This window comes from Cricetulus griseus, chromosome 3 (genome assembly GCF_003668045.3).
Source record: "Cricetulus griseus strain 17A/GY chromosome 3, alternate assembly CriGri-PICRH-1.0, whole genome shotgun sequence".
NCBI classification, from domain to species: domain Eukaryota; kingdom Metazoa; phylum Chordata; class Mammalia; order Rodentia; family Cricetidae; genus Cricetulus; species Cricetulus griseus.
This window is the reverse complement of record NC_048596.1, coordinates 101,637,528-101,654,253: the sequence shown is the minus strand read 5'-3', so window position 1 is coordinate 101,654,253 and position 16,726 is coordinate 101,637,528. Positions and strand designations below refer to the sequence as shown.

At 37.1% G+C, this 16,726-nt stretch overlaps 1 protein-coding gene across 8 annotated transcripts in view; it reads left to right on the top strand.

The window, feature by feature from the left end:
* Pak1 (p21 (RAC1) activated kinase 1) overlaps window positions 1-16,726 on the top strand; it is a 121,965-nt gene that overhangs the window by 71,361 nt on the left and 33,878 nt on the right. For 4 of the 8 annotated variants that reach the window (XM_027407702.2, XM_035442381.1, XM_035442382.1 and 1 more), the window contains 4 exons: window positions 2,848-3,058; window positions 10,083-10,183; window positions 10,896-11,043; window positions 16,281-16,318. In XM_027407702.2, coding sequence (XP_027263503.1) covers window positions 2,869-3,058; window positions 10,083-10,183; window positions 10,896-11,043; window positions 16,281-16,318 — 477 coding nt within the window. In that variant the 5' untranslated portion in view covers window positions 2,848-2,868. Of the gene's footprint in view, window positions 1-2,844; window positions 3,059-10,082; window positions 10,184-10,895; window positions 11,044-16,280; window positions 16,319-16,726 lie in introns of all 8 variants that reach the window. The other 4 variants (XM_027407701.2, XM_027407705.2, XM_027407699.2 and 1 more) reach the window with 1 other exon arrangement.

Here is a 16,726-nt window from a genome sequence, read left to right as displayed (position 1 = left end):
AGAAATAAATGAAAAAGCAACTACCCAGAGAGACAGTTTGGATTAACAGAAGTATCCATACATGTTTTGATATTGTTTGCTCAAAAAGGAAAGGAGCTATTAGTTTGCCATAGGTTGGTCAAGATGAATTTTTAAAACTCCAATTAAGTTTGACTTTAAGATTTTAATTAATGAAGAGAGAAATCATTGACACAGAACTTGACATCTCCCTGTTCCTTGCTCCTCCCTCTCTTTCCAGTGTGTATAAGAATATTTGGTGAGGGCCAGGTGTGATGGTACACACTTTTAACCCCAGCACTTGGGAGACAGATCTTTGTGAGTTTGAGGTCGGTCTGGTCTGCATAGTGAGTTCCAGGACACCCAGAGCTACAAAGTGAGACCCAGTCTCAAAAACCAAAACAAAATAAGAATATTTGATGAGCTAGCAGGCACTGTAACTTAGTGATAATGCCCAGAATTATGTCCCTAGCACTAGAAAGAAAGGAAGAGAGGAAGAAAGCTTGGCAAGTTCAGAGATTTCTGAGGTATAAATTTAGTTTATAAGGCCAGTTGATAGCCTACTGTAAAGGACTTTGAATTTCATCTGTACTAATAAATTCTTTTTAAGGAAGTACATATGTCTATCTTTCTGTAAACTGTATTAATTAACATGTATCTACTATAAGTTAAAAGGTAAGGCACTGTTGGCCTGCAAAGATGGGAAAGTGGTTCCTGGGAAAGATATCTATAAGTAATTATAACAATACAAAAATATGTTAACCTGGAAATAAACACATTGCCTTGGAGCATAGAGAAAGAGTACCTAACATTTTGGAGGTCAAAACATTTTCTAAAGGTGCCATAGAAGTAACAGAACTAATCCTCAAAGGATGGGTGAATTCACTGTTTGATTGGGAAAATAGGCAGATGAAACATCACGTGTAAAGGGACAGAGGTGTGAAAATTATGGCATTTTTAAAGAAAGAAGATGATATAGCTAGACTGTAAGAGGAATTAGAAGGAATGGTAGTGTGACTGATGAATGTCCCTGGTCAAATAAGAGAAGGCCTCTTGAAGTCACTAAGGAGCATTAGCTTTTATTCTGGCATGTCAGTGAAGGAGTTTAAAATAAGAAATATGTTTCTTTGGATGGCCCCTGGAGAAACCTCTGAGGAAAAAGAATCAGGGTGGAAGAAATCAAAGGTTTTCCATTTACTAGAGAATATTAAAAAGATTATTACAGAATTTTACAAATTTATAAAAGCCATTTTATTGAATATAGTATTCTGTCAAGAGTTCTCTCTGTGTCTAATCTTATTAATAGAATGGTAAATTTATTGCATTTTAAATAATTGATTTCTGAAGCAGTGTTATTCAAATCTGACTACATTGAGGTTATTTATTTTCAAATTATAGAATTGTAGACTTCACCCAGGCATACTAAATCAAGGTTATGGGGTGGTAGGCCCTGGCAATCAATTTCTAAAAGTGACTGGTGATTGTTATGTAGTTTTTTGGAAGCTTTTCTGTTTCTGTCTTTTTTTTTTTTTTTTTTCTGAGACAGGATTTCTCTGTATTGTTTTGGAGGCTGTCCTGGAACTCACACTGTAGACCAGGCTGGCCTTGAACTCACAGAGATCCACCTGCATCTGCCTCCCGAGTGCTGGGATTAAAGGTGTGTGCCACCAACACCCCAGTTTTTTTTGGAAGCTTTTAATTTCTAAAGCACTATTATGTCTAGCTCCAAGGAGACTATATTCTAAGTAGTTGTAACTAAAGATACAATTTCTACCATTACATGCATTAATAAGTAGACAATATAAATTCTGGACACATTCATATCTAACTCGAGCATATTTTAAGGTAGTAATACTTGTTTTCAGTAAAACCCCTTGTTAGCATATCATGGGTATTTTCTTCTTTTAAATTTTACTCTATTTTCCAAAAGCATGGGAAAATGTTAATAAATTAAGCAGGATGATTGCTGCCTTGAACATTGTATATTTAGAATTGGATATAATTTTGGAAGAGGGAATATCCAGAAGAACTGATACAAGGGCAGACCCTTTCTTGTGAAGGACCGAGAGGTATAAGTACTATAGGTTTTTGGGCATATGATCACGGCTTTGATAGGGTAACCTGAAAAAGGGTATGGGTTAATATGTAAATGAAGGAATATTGTTTTGTTCTGTAAAGCTAGCTACAAGAACACAAGTTTTTCTGACAGTTGGTAATAGTCTCATCTTTACAGGGAAAGAGCAACTTGTCTAAAGTTATAAAATTAGATGTCAGCAAACTCAATACATGGAATGCTGCTGGAGGTTTTAGTTCAGTGGTTCTCAACCTGTCAGTTGTATATCAGATATTTACATTATGAGTCATATCAGTAGCAAAATTACATTCATGAAGTAGCAACAAAATAATTTTATGATTGGGTGTCACCACAACATGAAGAACTGTGTTAAAGGGTCACAGCATTAGGAAGGTTGAGAATTACTGTTTTAGTTCATGTAAGAGGAATGAATGGAACCAAAGAAGCTATGGAATTTCACTATATGTAGTGTTACTGTATTTCCCACTGAGTTTTGCCTGGTCCATGTTTGCTTTTCAACTACAACATAGTTTATATCTTTTTTCCTATAGACTCTGAGGTAAGAGAATGCAGAGCAAAGCAAAATCTTGGTGAATTTTTAGCTGTGTTTGGCACACAGTGTAGATTTACATCTGGGTTACTGACTAAAAAGGCTAGCAGTATTCATGGCTAGCAGCAGAAGGGTTATAAAATTTGAATTTTAAAACATTTTAAATATGTATTTCCTTGTGCTAAAAAAACGAGTGTTATTATGTTCTTTCCTTTGATTCTAGTAGCTGCTGCTGGTGGTGGTGACAATGTCAAATAACGGCTTAGACATCCAGGACAAACCCCCGGCCCCTCCCATGAGAAACACCAGCACTATGATTGGAGCTGGCAGCAAAGACACTGGGACCCTAAACCACGGCTCCAAACCTCTGCCTCCAAACCCAGAGGAGAAGAAAAAGAAGGACCGATTTTACCGATCCATCTTACCTGGAGATAAAAGTATAGTATTTAATTTATTTTCATAATTTTTGTGCTTTAAGAAGAAAAAAACAAAGCAGACTATCGTTTCCCCTTCTAATACTCTAAATGAAAAATCTGGCCTCCCCCCTGACTTAATTCTCCTTCAGTACCTTTAATTTTCTATGTCTTGCCTTCCTAAAGTGGCTAAAGCCAAATGAAAATTAGACTTATTGTTCAGAATTATACTTGTACAGAATTCTAAGAATCATTTTGTTCTTGCTAGCTATCAGACAAATTGAAGGCATTGGTATGTATGTATTTCTTTTCTTTTTTAACTTTTTTTTTTTTCCCCAGACAGGGTTTTTCTGTGTAATAGCTCTGGCTGTCCTGGAACTAACATAGATCCACCTGTCTCTGCCTCCCAAGTGCTGGGATTAAATGTGTGCACCACCACTACTGGCATCTTTTTTTTTTTTTTTAACTTTTTTAAATGTTTAGGAAATCACAAAACCTAAGGACTTTTGAAATGTCTTTGGAATTTTCTTTTTCCCAGATTGTTTTTACTTGGAATGCCCTCTTTGAAAATTTTGATCCCCTTATTTTTTGTCTAGATCTCTGGTTCCACTCTTAGATTTGGGAACTTAGTATCCATAAGGAAGGAATGGCTGAGCAAAGGAAGCAGAGATAAATAGGAATCACTGTGAGTAAGACTTACTAGGCAACCTCATTTCCTTTGTTTTATTTTGTTTTTTAAAGACTAGACCTCACTCTGTAGCTCTGGTTGGCTGTAAATGCTTGCTATCCTCCTGCCTTAGCCCCCAAGTGGTGAGATTACTGACATAAGCTACCATGCCCACCTTTTATTACCTTCTTAATAAAACTTGGAAGAATATTCAAAATCTTAACCATGAATCTGAAAAAGTCACTGACGTCATTTCAGACAAAGTAGTGGACACATAAAAGTTTGAGTGACCCCATGGATTTTGCTTGACACACAAAAAATGCTAACTTAGGTAACTGTTGGCCTTAAGTAAAGTTCTTAGATATCCATGTAGGGGGCTCTTGTTGTGGCATGGCTTTCCATCTGTGAATAGTACAAGCTTCAGATGCACCTGATTTACTACCATCAAGAAAATCAAAGGGTAACTGCAAAACAAGAGACAGCTTTCTGAAATTCTATATCTTGTAAGGAACTTGACTCACAAATACAGAAAGAACTACTAAAACTTAACTAAAAATCAGATAACTCAGTTTAAAAAATGGCCAAATAATCTGAATTAGACATCTCTCTAAAGAAGATAGACAAGCAACAAATTAACATATGAATAAATATTCAGTTACCATTAGTTGCCAGGGTGTTGTGTGATGTTTTTGCTCTTACTCTTTGGCTTTTTTGGGAGGCCTGCCACCCAGCTCACAAATAAAACACACGGACCTTATTCTTATAAATGCCTGGACTTAGCTTGGCTTGTTTCTTGCCAGTTTTTCTTAAATTATCCCATTAACTTTTTCCCTTTGGGCTGTTATCTTGTCTTAACTCCTGTGTACCTTACTTTCACTCTTACTCTGTGGCTGGCTGGGTGGCTGGCCCCTGATGTCCTCTCCTTGTTCTCTTGCTCCTTTCCACATCCTCGTTTCTCCTATTTATACTCTATGCCTGCCAACCCCACCAATCCTTGCTCCTGCCTTGCTATTGGCAATCAGCTCTTTATTAGGACCATCAGGTGTTTTAGACTGGCAAAGTATCACAGCTTCACAGAGTTAAACAAATGCAGCATAAACAAAAGTAACACATCTTAAAGTAATATTGTACCACATTTCCTCCTTATCTAAAAAAAAAGAGAAGGGTTTCAACTTTAACATAGTAAAACTATATACAACAAAACAGTTATTAAATAAGAATTAATTTATAATATTCTGTCCATTTGTAGTTAGCATATTCAGAGAAAATAATGCATTATCTATTCTTAGTGAATCTGAAGTTTTATATCTAAGAAAAATTGCAACTATAACTATCTAGTATTCAACTCCATTAAAGGCACCAGAAGGATATATTACTTAAATAAGCAAAAAGTGCATTGCAAATGAATTCCATAAACTCTAGAAATGACAGAGACATCTGACTGCCTGGACACCATGGAAATACAAATTCAAACTACCACGAAATGCCACTCCACACATTAGGATGGCTATAAAAAATATGGATGATATCAAGTGTTGGTGAGAATACGGAGGTATTTGACCCTTATAATTGCTGGTAGGAATGTAAAATGTTACAGCCTCAGGGAAAAGATTCTGGCAGTTCTTTAGAAGCTTAAATATAGAAATATGTTACTACCCAGCCTCATTTTTCATTATACCCCAATGTGGGAGCAACCTAATATTAAAGGTAAAATATAACCTCCATATAATGAAGAAAATGTCCTGAGCCATACTGCACCTATGGGTGAACCTTAAAAAGTGTACTGTGTTAAGGAAAAGACCCAGTCACAATGGTCACATAGTGTGTGGTTCCATTCATGTGAAATGTCTAGAAATGTAAAAGCCATGTTAGTGGTTGTCTAAGGATGTAGAATGAGTAAACAGATGGGATTAAGGGAGTGATGGCTAAGAGATAATGGAATTGCTTTTTGGAGTGATGAAAATGCCTTAGATTGTGGTTGTGTTTGTCCAGCTCTGTGAAAATACTAAAAGCCAATGATTTTGTACTTTATAGGTGAATTATAGTAGTATGTAAATTATGCAGCAGTAGAGCTGGTGCATGTGTGTGGTGTACACGGTGTGTATGTGGTGTATATGTGTCTGTGGATAGTATGCTCATGCACCTGTCTCATCAGAGGAGGACATTCTAATATATCACATTCCACTTTATTCCCTTTGAGAAAGGTTCTCTCACCAAACTTGGAGCTAGGCTAGCAGTCAGCAAAACCCAGCAATCATCATCCTGTTTCTGTCTCTCCAACCCCACCTTCCACAATGATGGGGTTACAGATGCACATGGGCATACTTTGTTTTTGACATGGCTGCTGGGGATTTTAACTCAGATTCTCATTCTTTTGTAGCCAGCACTCTTACCCACTGAATTGTCACCCCAGCCCCTTTGTTTGTTTTTAAAGAAAATTCCCATATAAAACAACAGGATAGAAGCAATACCTTCATACATCTTCACAACTGAAGTAGTTTTATGTGTCAAAAATCTAGATATCTGTGTTGTAATCTTGCTTTTTCCACAAGATGGCTGTCAGGTTTGTGTCAGTGTCTTCTCTGTAGACGTCAGTGCTTCCATCTAAAAAATGAGAGAGCCAGAGATAGTTTCTTTTAGTTCTTCAACTCTATATTTATATAGATGAGATATTGCAAAATGCCATTGGATCAAGCTTTTCTATTTAGGTAGAATGAAACCAGGCCATTGTGAGCTATTTTTATTGGTGATAGAGCTATAGACATGGAGGTTCTTGTGGAAATTTGACTGAGTATCCCCTAGGCCAAATTTGGTCTGAAAAATAAATCTTATCCTCAAGATCAAGTCTGCATCCTTGTTGGCTATTATTGATATGTACATCAAGATGGAAAAAATGCCTGAGTTTCTTCAGTTTAGTTTGGAATCTAGCTAGCAATCTATTACTCAACTGCAGGATACATGACAGTGCTAGAAGGCTTTGCCATGCTCTACTTCATATAGTATTTGAGGATTGATTCAAGCTGCTTAGAGAACTAGTCTAGAAATGAACTCCCAATAAACTATATTGAGGTCTGCCCCCACTTTAACTGTCATTTATTATTTTCAAATATCTTAATTAGAGAGTCATCTATAAAGTGGAAGTAACATAATTTATGCCCATGTTATATCAGTAGTAAGCACTTGTATACTACTCTATGTCATGAATGTAAAAGTATTTTCTAAACTATAAGACCATATAGATGTTGCTGGAGGTTCTTTCCAGCCTGGTCCCATAGTCAGTTGACCCTAAATAAACACACAGATGCTATATTAATTATAAAATTTTTGGTCGATGGCTATGGCTTCTTACTGGCTATCTCTCTCGTATTTCTACATGGCCTTAACTTACCAGATAATGTTTGGTGTGTCCTATCTTCCCCGTCTCTCTATGGCGTTTCTCCTCGGCCTTCCTCTCTTTCATCACTCCTTCCTCTTAGAGCCCCGCCTATCCTTCTTGCCTGGCTATTGGTCAAACAGTGTTTTATTCATCAACCAATAAGAGAAACAAATATACAGAAGGACATTCCCCATCATACAGATATGAGGTTAACTGATTTTTATAAAATCTCATTCATTCTTTTGGTTGATACCCATATCCAATACCCACAACTTATTTCCAATAAGAAGGCTGAAGCTTGGAGAATATTAAACAATGACCAAGATCTTATTGGTGGAAAGTGAGAGTACTGAGTATAGAACTAAGTCTTCCTAAAGTGTCTGTTGTATCATACTACTGTTAGTTGTTCTCAACACTTGATTGTATATTGGACCCATACATGGTGCTTCTAAGAAATATATGTCTGCTCCTACTCAGATGTTGGAGGCAGAATTTCTAGTGTTGTATCTCTAAGGGAAATAAGAATGAAAAGTTCTTTACATTACAGTAGTGGTTTAGATTGGAGCTGGTGGTGGTGGTGTCTGTGGGCATTACCTAATGCTGACCTTTAGGATGGCCTCAGTTTGTGCTTGATGAAATGCATAAATGATTGGAAGGAGAAGCTATAATTGAAGGCTTATAGTAGGTGGTGCTGAGTTGCAGAATTCCATGTGGGAAAGCCTGGTTCCTGTGGTTAGGATTTGGAGCCTTTGGTTTATTCTAAGAAGTCTTATGGCATTTAGTTTGAAATCTCTTTCTGGCTGCATTTTTTATGAACAAAGTAAAATTCTCTGAGCTTGGGAAGAGTTAGTGAAGTTAATTTTAACACTGAACTACATCGGTGTTTATCTCAAGTTTGGAATGTTTTACTGCCTTTTGCTCAGATTAGTTCGATTGAGCCAATGAGAGGTACTGTTTAAAATTAATTTTAAAAATAGGGTTATTGGCTCTTGCCAAAACTTTAATGTCTGTGATAAAACATGGCATTTTGTAGTCAGCTGCTTTTCTCAAGCTAAGCCCAGGCTGGATTAAACCAGAGATAGAAGGATGGGTGAGGTTGCAAGCTTTTTTTCCTATGTTATTTCCTCAAACATAAGATCTTGTTTACATGAAAACAAGGTAGGTCTTTCTTTCTGTCTTCACTCATACTTGAATTCTCTGTCTTAATCAGCTTATTGAAAAATCTTACTTGAGTAGTTGCTAATATTAATGATAGCTCGTGTTTTTAAGGTTCTTTAGTTTATAAAGCTATATATTTTAATTGATTCACACAATAGTAAGAAAAGTTAATTGTCCTGGGTTTCTTTTTAATTATTATTCTTTTCACTCTGTTTTCTTACCAAATCATACTGTCTGATAACTTCATCACTGTGTTGAGTACTATAAGTGGTGATGAGAACCACCCTTATTTTGTTTTTAATTCCAGAAGAGAGGCATCCAATATTTTATAGCTGTCTTAAGTAGCTACTAGCTAGGCAGAGACAGGGAAGGACATTTCAGAAACACAGAATAAACAAAGGCCTAGGGAAGTCAACAGTGTGCTCAGGATTTTCCCTGCTTTCCACATACCAGAAAGCCAACCATCTCTGATAATCTTTTACTAGACATATACCATGATTTAGGGATTGAGAAACAAAGCAGATAAAGAAAATCTATGCTCCTGGGGGTTCAATAGCCCAAGGCTACAAACTCCACCTCTCTAGCCACTGTAGAAGAAAAGGTGAGCAACAAGTAGGAGGTGGGAGCTTGTGAGATGTATTCAGAGGCTATAGGTACAGAGAAGAGTGGCTGGTAGAGATAGAGCTAACTTCAGAATTAAGTTACATGGTTTCATTTCTCTGGTTCTCTTTTCTATAAACTACTTGTTCTCTGAGGTTCCCTTTCTCTTGAACTTTACTACCATAGTTCCTTCTGGACTTAACATCCATATCTGATATTATACATTTTATTTACATACAATGGAGATAATTTATAAATCATAGTAAGATGTATAAATATGTTCAAATCTAAATAAAACAATATACTTTTATTTCTCCAAAACCTTTCAAGGGATTAGCTTAGAAGGAATTTAGAAACAAAAAGCCATGTGACACAAAAAGCATTTCCATATCCCTGCCACATGTCCTATACATTCTAGCTTTGAGTAGACAGATGCAGTTATGTCATAAGTGACTACTCATCTGGGGCCATGGTATGGCCCTTAGCCTTCTCCTTCTCAAAGCAGCTGCTCTAGAAGGGAAATTGCCACGTATATAAATAGTGTAACCCTTAGCAACTGGCATATAGACAAGAAGTTCTTAATGAAGCTACTAAAGAAAACATTCTTTGGGACCAAACCTGGGTTCAAACCCCAGCACTTGCTAGTTATATTGATAAATTACTCAGTGTTCTGATCTATAAGCAGGTAGTAGTAGTATTTAGCTTGTAAAATTGTAACAATAAAGGAAAACTATGTCTGGTATATACACATGGTAAGTTCTTGATGTTATTTATCATTATATCTGAGCACATTTTCTTAAATCAACTTGCAGTTCTTCAGCAGTGAGAGAGTAGAAGAATGTAAGGGCCTTGGCTTTTATTTCACTGGCATAGGCAGATCTGTGTCACAATCTCCTAGTCTACAAATGAAAGTTGACTCTCAAGCTGGTGGTGATTATGTGAGATAATATATATGAAATGCCTTTTAAAAGCTATGGGATGTCATTTCAGGAAATAGTCTAGTTACAGCGTTTTGACAGTGCTTCTCTTCTGATAATAGACTATTGTGAAATGTAGAAGCTATATTATGGTGAGGAAGAGGTAAAAATGACATGGACTCTAGATCTTTCCTCCCTCCCAACTTTATAGCCTTCTGGGCTCTGTAACTATATATGTGTACTAGATATAACTTGCTATTCACAGGAGCTTACTGAAAAACTAAATTAAGTCTAGAAACTGAAAAATATCCCTCTTATTTTATTTTATAGCAAATAAAAAGAAGGAGAAGGAGCGGCCAGAGATTTCTCTCCCTTCAGATTTTGAGCATACAATTCATGTTGGTTTTGATGCTGTCACGGGGGAGTTTACGGTAAGTCCTTGTGTCAGTCTTAGAGTTTGGGCTGTATGCTATTAGATTCAGTCCTTTCTTGTCCCCCTAAAACTTCTTTTTCTGCCAGAGGTGTTTCAAGAACACTTTCCTAATCTCACATTTCTCTTTTAATTGTCTTGCTTTGTTTGCAGTATTTGGGATTGAAAACTAGCCCCTGCGCATGCTGTCTAAAAGCTTTACCATTGAGCTACATCATCAACCCAAACAAATCTTCCTTTTTTTTTTAAGATTTTATTTATTTATTATGTATACAACATTCTGTTTCCATGTATATCTGCACACCAGAACAGGGCACCAGATCTCATTACAGATGGTTGTGAGCCACCATGTGGTTGCTGGGAATTGAACTCAGGACCTCTGGAAGAGCAGTCAGTGCTCTTAACCCCTGAGCCATCTCTCCAGCCCCCAAACAAATCTTTCTTAAGAGGCTCCATGACAGCAAGCTCTAGGTGGGGCACTGATGCAGGAGTAAATCAGACTTGGTCCCTATTCTGAAGGAGGTAAAGCCTGGTGATGGAGCAGACCTTTTAAGGAAGATACATAAAAGGAGCTTGTGTAAATTTTGAGGAACCAGGGAAAGGGATAACAGGCTCATTTTTATCTGCTAGCAGACATCAAAGTTTGATCTGATACTTTTTCAGGGTCTCTTGTATCCATGTCTTCCTGAAAACCTTTCATTTCTTTCTTTTAGGGGATGCCAGAACAGTGGGCCCGATTGCTTCAAACATCAAATATTACAAAGTCAGAGCAGAAGAAAAACCCACAGGCTGTTCTGGATGTGTTGGAATTTTATAACTCTAAGAAGACCTCCAATAGTCAGAAGTACATGAGTTTTACAGGTACGAAAATTGTGTCCATGGTAATCACAGCAGGAGAAGCTCCTGCATGCCTGTTGATTAGCAAGAAAAAAGAAAGTGCCAAGAGTGCAATGGCACTCTCTAAAATGTGATTGGAAATGACAATTGAGATGAAGACTTCTGTCTTGGTTATTGTTTTGTTGCTATGAAGGGATTCCATGATCACAGCAACTCTTATAAAGGAAAAACATTTAATTGGGAATGCCTTACAGTTTCAGAGTTTTAGTCCATTATCATCATGGTGCCACATGGTGGAGTGCAGACAGGCATGGTGCTGGAAAAGGAGCTGAAAGTTCTACATTTTGATCCACAGGTAGCAGAAGGAGACTGTGTCACACTGGGCATAGCTTGAGCATAGGAGACCACAAAGCCCAATCGCCCTCCTAATAGTGTCACTCCCTATGGGCCAAGCATTCAAACACATGAATCTATAGGGGCCATACCTAAGCAAACCACCATAGCTTGTTTGTTTTTATTCTGAAGCTGCATATGTTATTTTTTACAGTATGTATTTTGTGTGGGGTGTGGGCATGCATGCCATGGTGAGCACATGGAGATCAAAAGACAACTTCCAGGAGTAGGCTCTTTCTTTCCACTGTGTGAGTTCTTGAGTTTGAACTCAAGTAGTTAGACTGGGTGGCAAGTGCCTTTACCCACTAAGTTATCTCACTGCTCCTGCATATGTTAATTTCAAAAAAGTGGGAATTGTATAAAAGGAACATAGACTTCTATATAGTTATTAAGCATAGGTATCTAGTTAATGTTATTATTTCTGATATCATTACTTAATAATGAGTATCTTTTAAGTTGCAAGCCCAGTTTCTCTTTTAAGAGACTCTTTTTGAGCTATCTCTGTCTGGTTTAGGCTTAGAACTCATGGTAATCCTTTAACATCAGCCTTCAGAATCCTAGGATTACAGATATGAGCCATCATATCCTACTTAAGGGACTACATTTTATCACTTGAATGGAAATCAGGTCAGTAGTAATTATAAATGTTCTTTACATGAACTTTCTGTGTAAGGGATTATGTTTTTGGTGGTGGAATTGGGATTAGAACTCAGGTCTTTTTACTCTTAGCCCCATGTCTTTTGAATTACTAGTTGCCTTTAGTAATTTTATTTGGAGCATGTTCTTCCATAGCAGAGGTATTTTTCTTTTCATAGGCTAACTTATCAAAAGTCTATATTTCTGGAAACTTGTCTTTTTTTTAAGATTTATTTACTCATATTTCTGTGTGCTCTGTCTTCATGCACACAAGAAGACAGCAGATCCTATTATAGATAGTTGCTAACCACCATATGGGTGCTGGGAATTGAACTCAGAACCTTTGGAAGGAGAGTCAAGTGCTCTCAACCACTGAGCCATCTCTCTAGCCCCCAAAACTTGTCTTCTTTATAGCATCTTGAGAGTTAAAGCAAAGCTGGGCATTCTTGTAATTCCAGATAGATGTGATAAGGGAGGATTAGGAATTAAATGTCATTCTTTTCTTTTTTTTAATTTTTATTTTATTTTATTAGTTCAAACAAGCTTGCTTCAGATGTCAATCCCTTCTTCCTCTCCCTACCCTCCCTCCCCCACCATCCCACCTGCCCCTAGCCATCCCCCCTCCACTCCCCAGGCAGGGTAAGGCCCTCAAAAGGGGCTCCCCAAAGTCTACCACATCATCCTGGGCCAGGCCTAGTATGTCATTCCTTTCTACCTAACAAGTTCAAGGCCAACCTTGGCTATGTGAGACTTTGTTTTAAAAACAAATAAAAAAAACCAGAAAAACACAACACAACAAAACCAAGGAGAAAAATAGAACATTTGACTAAGAAACATATATACCAATTCCTCACTGCAGATAAGAAACACAGAAGTGGTCTTTGTAGTGTGCCTAAATTAGTGTCAGTCCTGGCTTCTTACTTCTTAGTCTGGTGCTCTTTGTTTCAAAAGCAGAATTGTTGGAGAAGGTGAGAGTCATGATGAACTAGCTGACTTTGAAAGACGATTTCCCCAGCTAGTATCTGGCTCATATCAAAGGGTACAGATGGTCGGATGATGGACTGCAGCTTCACTCACGCTGCCACAGTAGTACTCAGGAGAGGCCATGCGTCTTCCCAGCAGCATTTCCTTCCTCTCATCTGTCCCTACTGAGTCTGTCTGTCTTCTTCCATTGAAGGATTAGATCATTCCGAGGAGAAACTGGGGTGAGAGGTGGCTATGATCAGGAAAGTGGAACTTATGTTTAAGGAGTTTATTACAGAGACATCGTAATGGAAGCTGTTTTCTATGTCCATGTATATAGATGTAAGGAAGTTGCATGTATGCATATGGATCATTGTCCCTGAGGACTTGTATATGGTTGAAATTATAGTCCCTTTACGTATTTATGAGTGAATAAGTGTATATATAGCTATACACATATGGTCATCTATGTATGCATATTTAAACTATAGTTATTGTATTTCCACAGATACATGTGCATACTTGTACTTTTGTGTATTAATATAGACACATGTGTATGTGCATCCATGTAGGATTTAAAATTTTCTGGTTTTTAAAGACAAGGGCCAACTCTAGGCAAAATTTTTATATTTGACAAGTTTATTTTTAATGTGGTCTATCCCTTTTTCCTGTTTCCTCTTCTTCTATATATTGTTAATTAAGCTAATACCATATCAGTGTGTGTATACTCACCTGTGACTTATCTCTTATGATTCTTATGTGGCATATAGGAATTGTCTGAGCAAAGATTTACTAATCCCATTTTATAGGCTCAAAGAAGTTTAATAGTTTTATAACTTGCTCATTATGGTGCAAGTATTATATTTCTTATTTCTGTTTTTTTTTTGTTTTGTTTTTCAAGACAGGGTTTTTCTGTGTAGCTTTGGAGCCTGACTGGCCTTGAACTCAAAGAGATCCACCTACCTCTGCCTCCTGAGTGCTGGGATTAAAGGTATATGCTACCACACTGGCTTTGGAAGTGTGTTTTAAGTCAGGCCTCTAAACATTGTTCTTTATAATTCGCACCACTCTATAGTCCCTTTTATTATTTTGGTTAAGTTTTCTGTGGCATTTGATTTTTCTGTACCAGTTAATGTTAGAGAGAAAGACTAAATTGATGCCCCACTCAATGTTTAGCTCTACTTTGACACAAACTGATAGGACCTTTTACCAGTATCTTTGTATTTTTGAACTACAGTTCCCTCAGTTTTGTTGTAAAGTAAAGGATTTGGAAGTATTTTCTATTCTTTTCATTCTGTGCTTTAAAAATCAATTTTGATCAATAGAAATTACATAACAGTTTTTATAAGAAGAAATGTTTACTTACAATATTATTCATTCATATATGTACATGTATGTGATCAGAGGATAACTTGCAGTTCATTCTCTCCTACTATGAGGGTCCTATGAATTGAACTCAGGTCATCAGATCTGAGTGACAAGTGTCTTTACCTGCTGAACCATCAGACCAACCTCAGTTACCTGTTTTTATGTGGTATCAGAGACATTTTATAACCATAATGACTAGTACTTAAAAGAGCTAGGAGTATTAAGGTTAGAAGCAGTGCGGTAAGGTATAGTTTTGCTCTGCTAAGCTTATACCATTTTGTTTTTTTGGAAGAGCAAAGAAAATTAATTATGTTTAAATTATGTTTTGAATTGATTTCTTCAGAGCTTAGCCATCTATGTTTTTTGTTACTGTTTTTGTTTTGTTTATAGATAAATTTTTGTGTGTGTAAGTTTTGTTAAGTTTGTGTACCATATTCATGAATTGTGCCTGGGGAAGCTAGAAGAGAGGGTCAGATCCCCTGAAACTGGAGTTAAAGTTGGTTGTTGCTGGGCGGTGGTGACTCACGCCTTTATTCCCAGCACTCAGAAGGCAGAGGCAGGCGGATCTCTGTGAATTCCAGACCAGCCTGGTCTACAAGAGCTAGTTCCAGGACAGCCTCCAAAGCCACAGAGAAACCCTGCCTCGAAAAGTCAAAAACAAAACCAAAACCAAAAACCAAAAAAAAAGAGGTTGGTTGTGAATCACCTTGGGGTGCTGAGAAACAAACCTGGGTCATTTGCAAGAGCAGAAATACTTTTAACTGCTGAGCAATCTCCAGTGAACAGGGTTTGCTTTAAGAACATAATGTCATAGATTGCTTTACTTCATACTTTGTGGATTCTTTATTTGCTGTAGAGCCAAAGAGCCTTACTAGGTTTTGTTTTGTTTTGTTTTGTTTTGTGATAAAATTGGAACCTTGAATGTTCTTTGGTCTGGGTTCTTGATGACAAATATGTTAGATTTGGTAGAATGTTTTCCTATTCCCATTGGTGATGAACTGGCAAGTAAATTCTTAGGATTTAAAGAAACAAATCAAAGAAGACAACTTGTCTTTAAATTTCTTTTCTTTTTTGCTAAAATCTTTTATGGGTCTCTATTTCATCAAGTGTGAGATATCACTGACTGTGAGATGACAGTTATTTTATATACTACTCAAAGTCGGTCCATCAGATTGTGAAATGCCTTGAATGAATGATGATCCTATGTTGCACATATGTACTTGTGCAGAAGACAAGCTTGGGTATCATTCCTGTGTTTTCGAGACAAGGTCTCTCACTGACCTGGAACTCATCTGGTAGTTTGGCCAGGGACCTATCAATCAGTATTTGCTTCTCAAGTACTGGGATTGTAATCATGTATCACCACACTCAGTTTTGTTTGTTTACATCCTTGCATTTATTTGCACAGCAAGCACCTTACTGACTGAACTAGTTCCCGGACTCTGAAAGATCCTTTCTGAAAGCTGAAGCTATAGAATGGTCATGATTTTATGTAAGTGACTTGGGAACATAGAGCATGGATTCCTTGCCTTTATCTTAGAATGTAGGACATTTTTTTGACCATTGAAAACTCATGATGTGGGTACTGTTATAGCATGGTATTTAGAATTAGATCAGAATTCAGGTTTGAATCATCTGTTTAACCTGTATGTACACTGGGCAAATTATTTAACTTCTCTCAATTATAAAGTCTATTAAAGTGAATATAATAATAATACTCAGAGCCATAGTGAAGGTTAAAGGAGACCTGATAGGTATAATGTGCTTCTGCTCGTTGGACCAGTTATACCATTACCATTCTCTGGATCTGGCAAGTGCTTGGCCAGATAGATTTCCTTAGCAATCAGAAAAGGGTTAATTATACTTGTTTACTAAATATTTTGTCTCTCTTCTTTTTACAGATAAGTCAGCTGAAGATTATAATTCTTCTAACACTTTGGTAAGTCTGTATTTCCTCCATTCTGACATAAGTGGATATGGAAGTAAGGTTCAATATAGTGTGGTAGAGACAGAGCCTGGCCTTGAAGATGCTCACCTTGGTCACTGCTATGCCTTAGATTCTCTTTCTACAGTAAAGGAACTAGCGTGATGAACAGTATTATCCCTATTTGACAGTATATCTCTTCCAGCTTTACAAAGTTGTAGAAATTCTAACCTTAAAACTAGAAGTTGTAGCTTTTAGACTGTTTAATTTGTAGGTTTGAACATTGGGAAACCCAGTTTGCCTTTCTGTGGTACAGATTTCTCAACAGTAAAATGAGAATGATACATTTTTCCTTAACTGTATGTGTTTCCAGACCCTTTGCATTAGAAAGGAATCCCTTCTTCTTGATCAGTAAGGCCTACA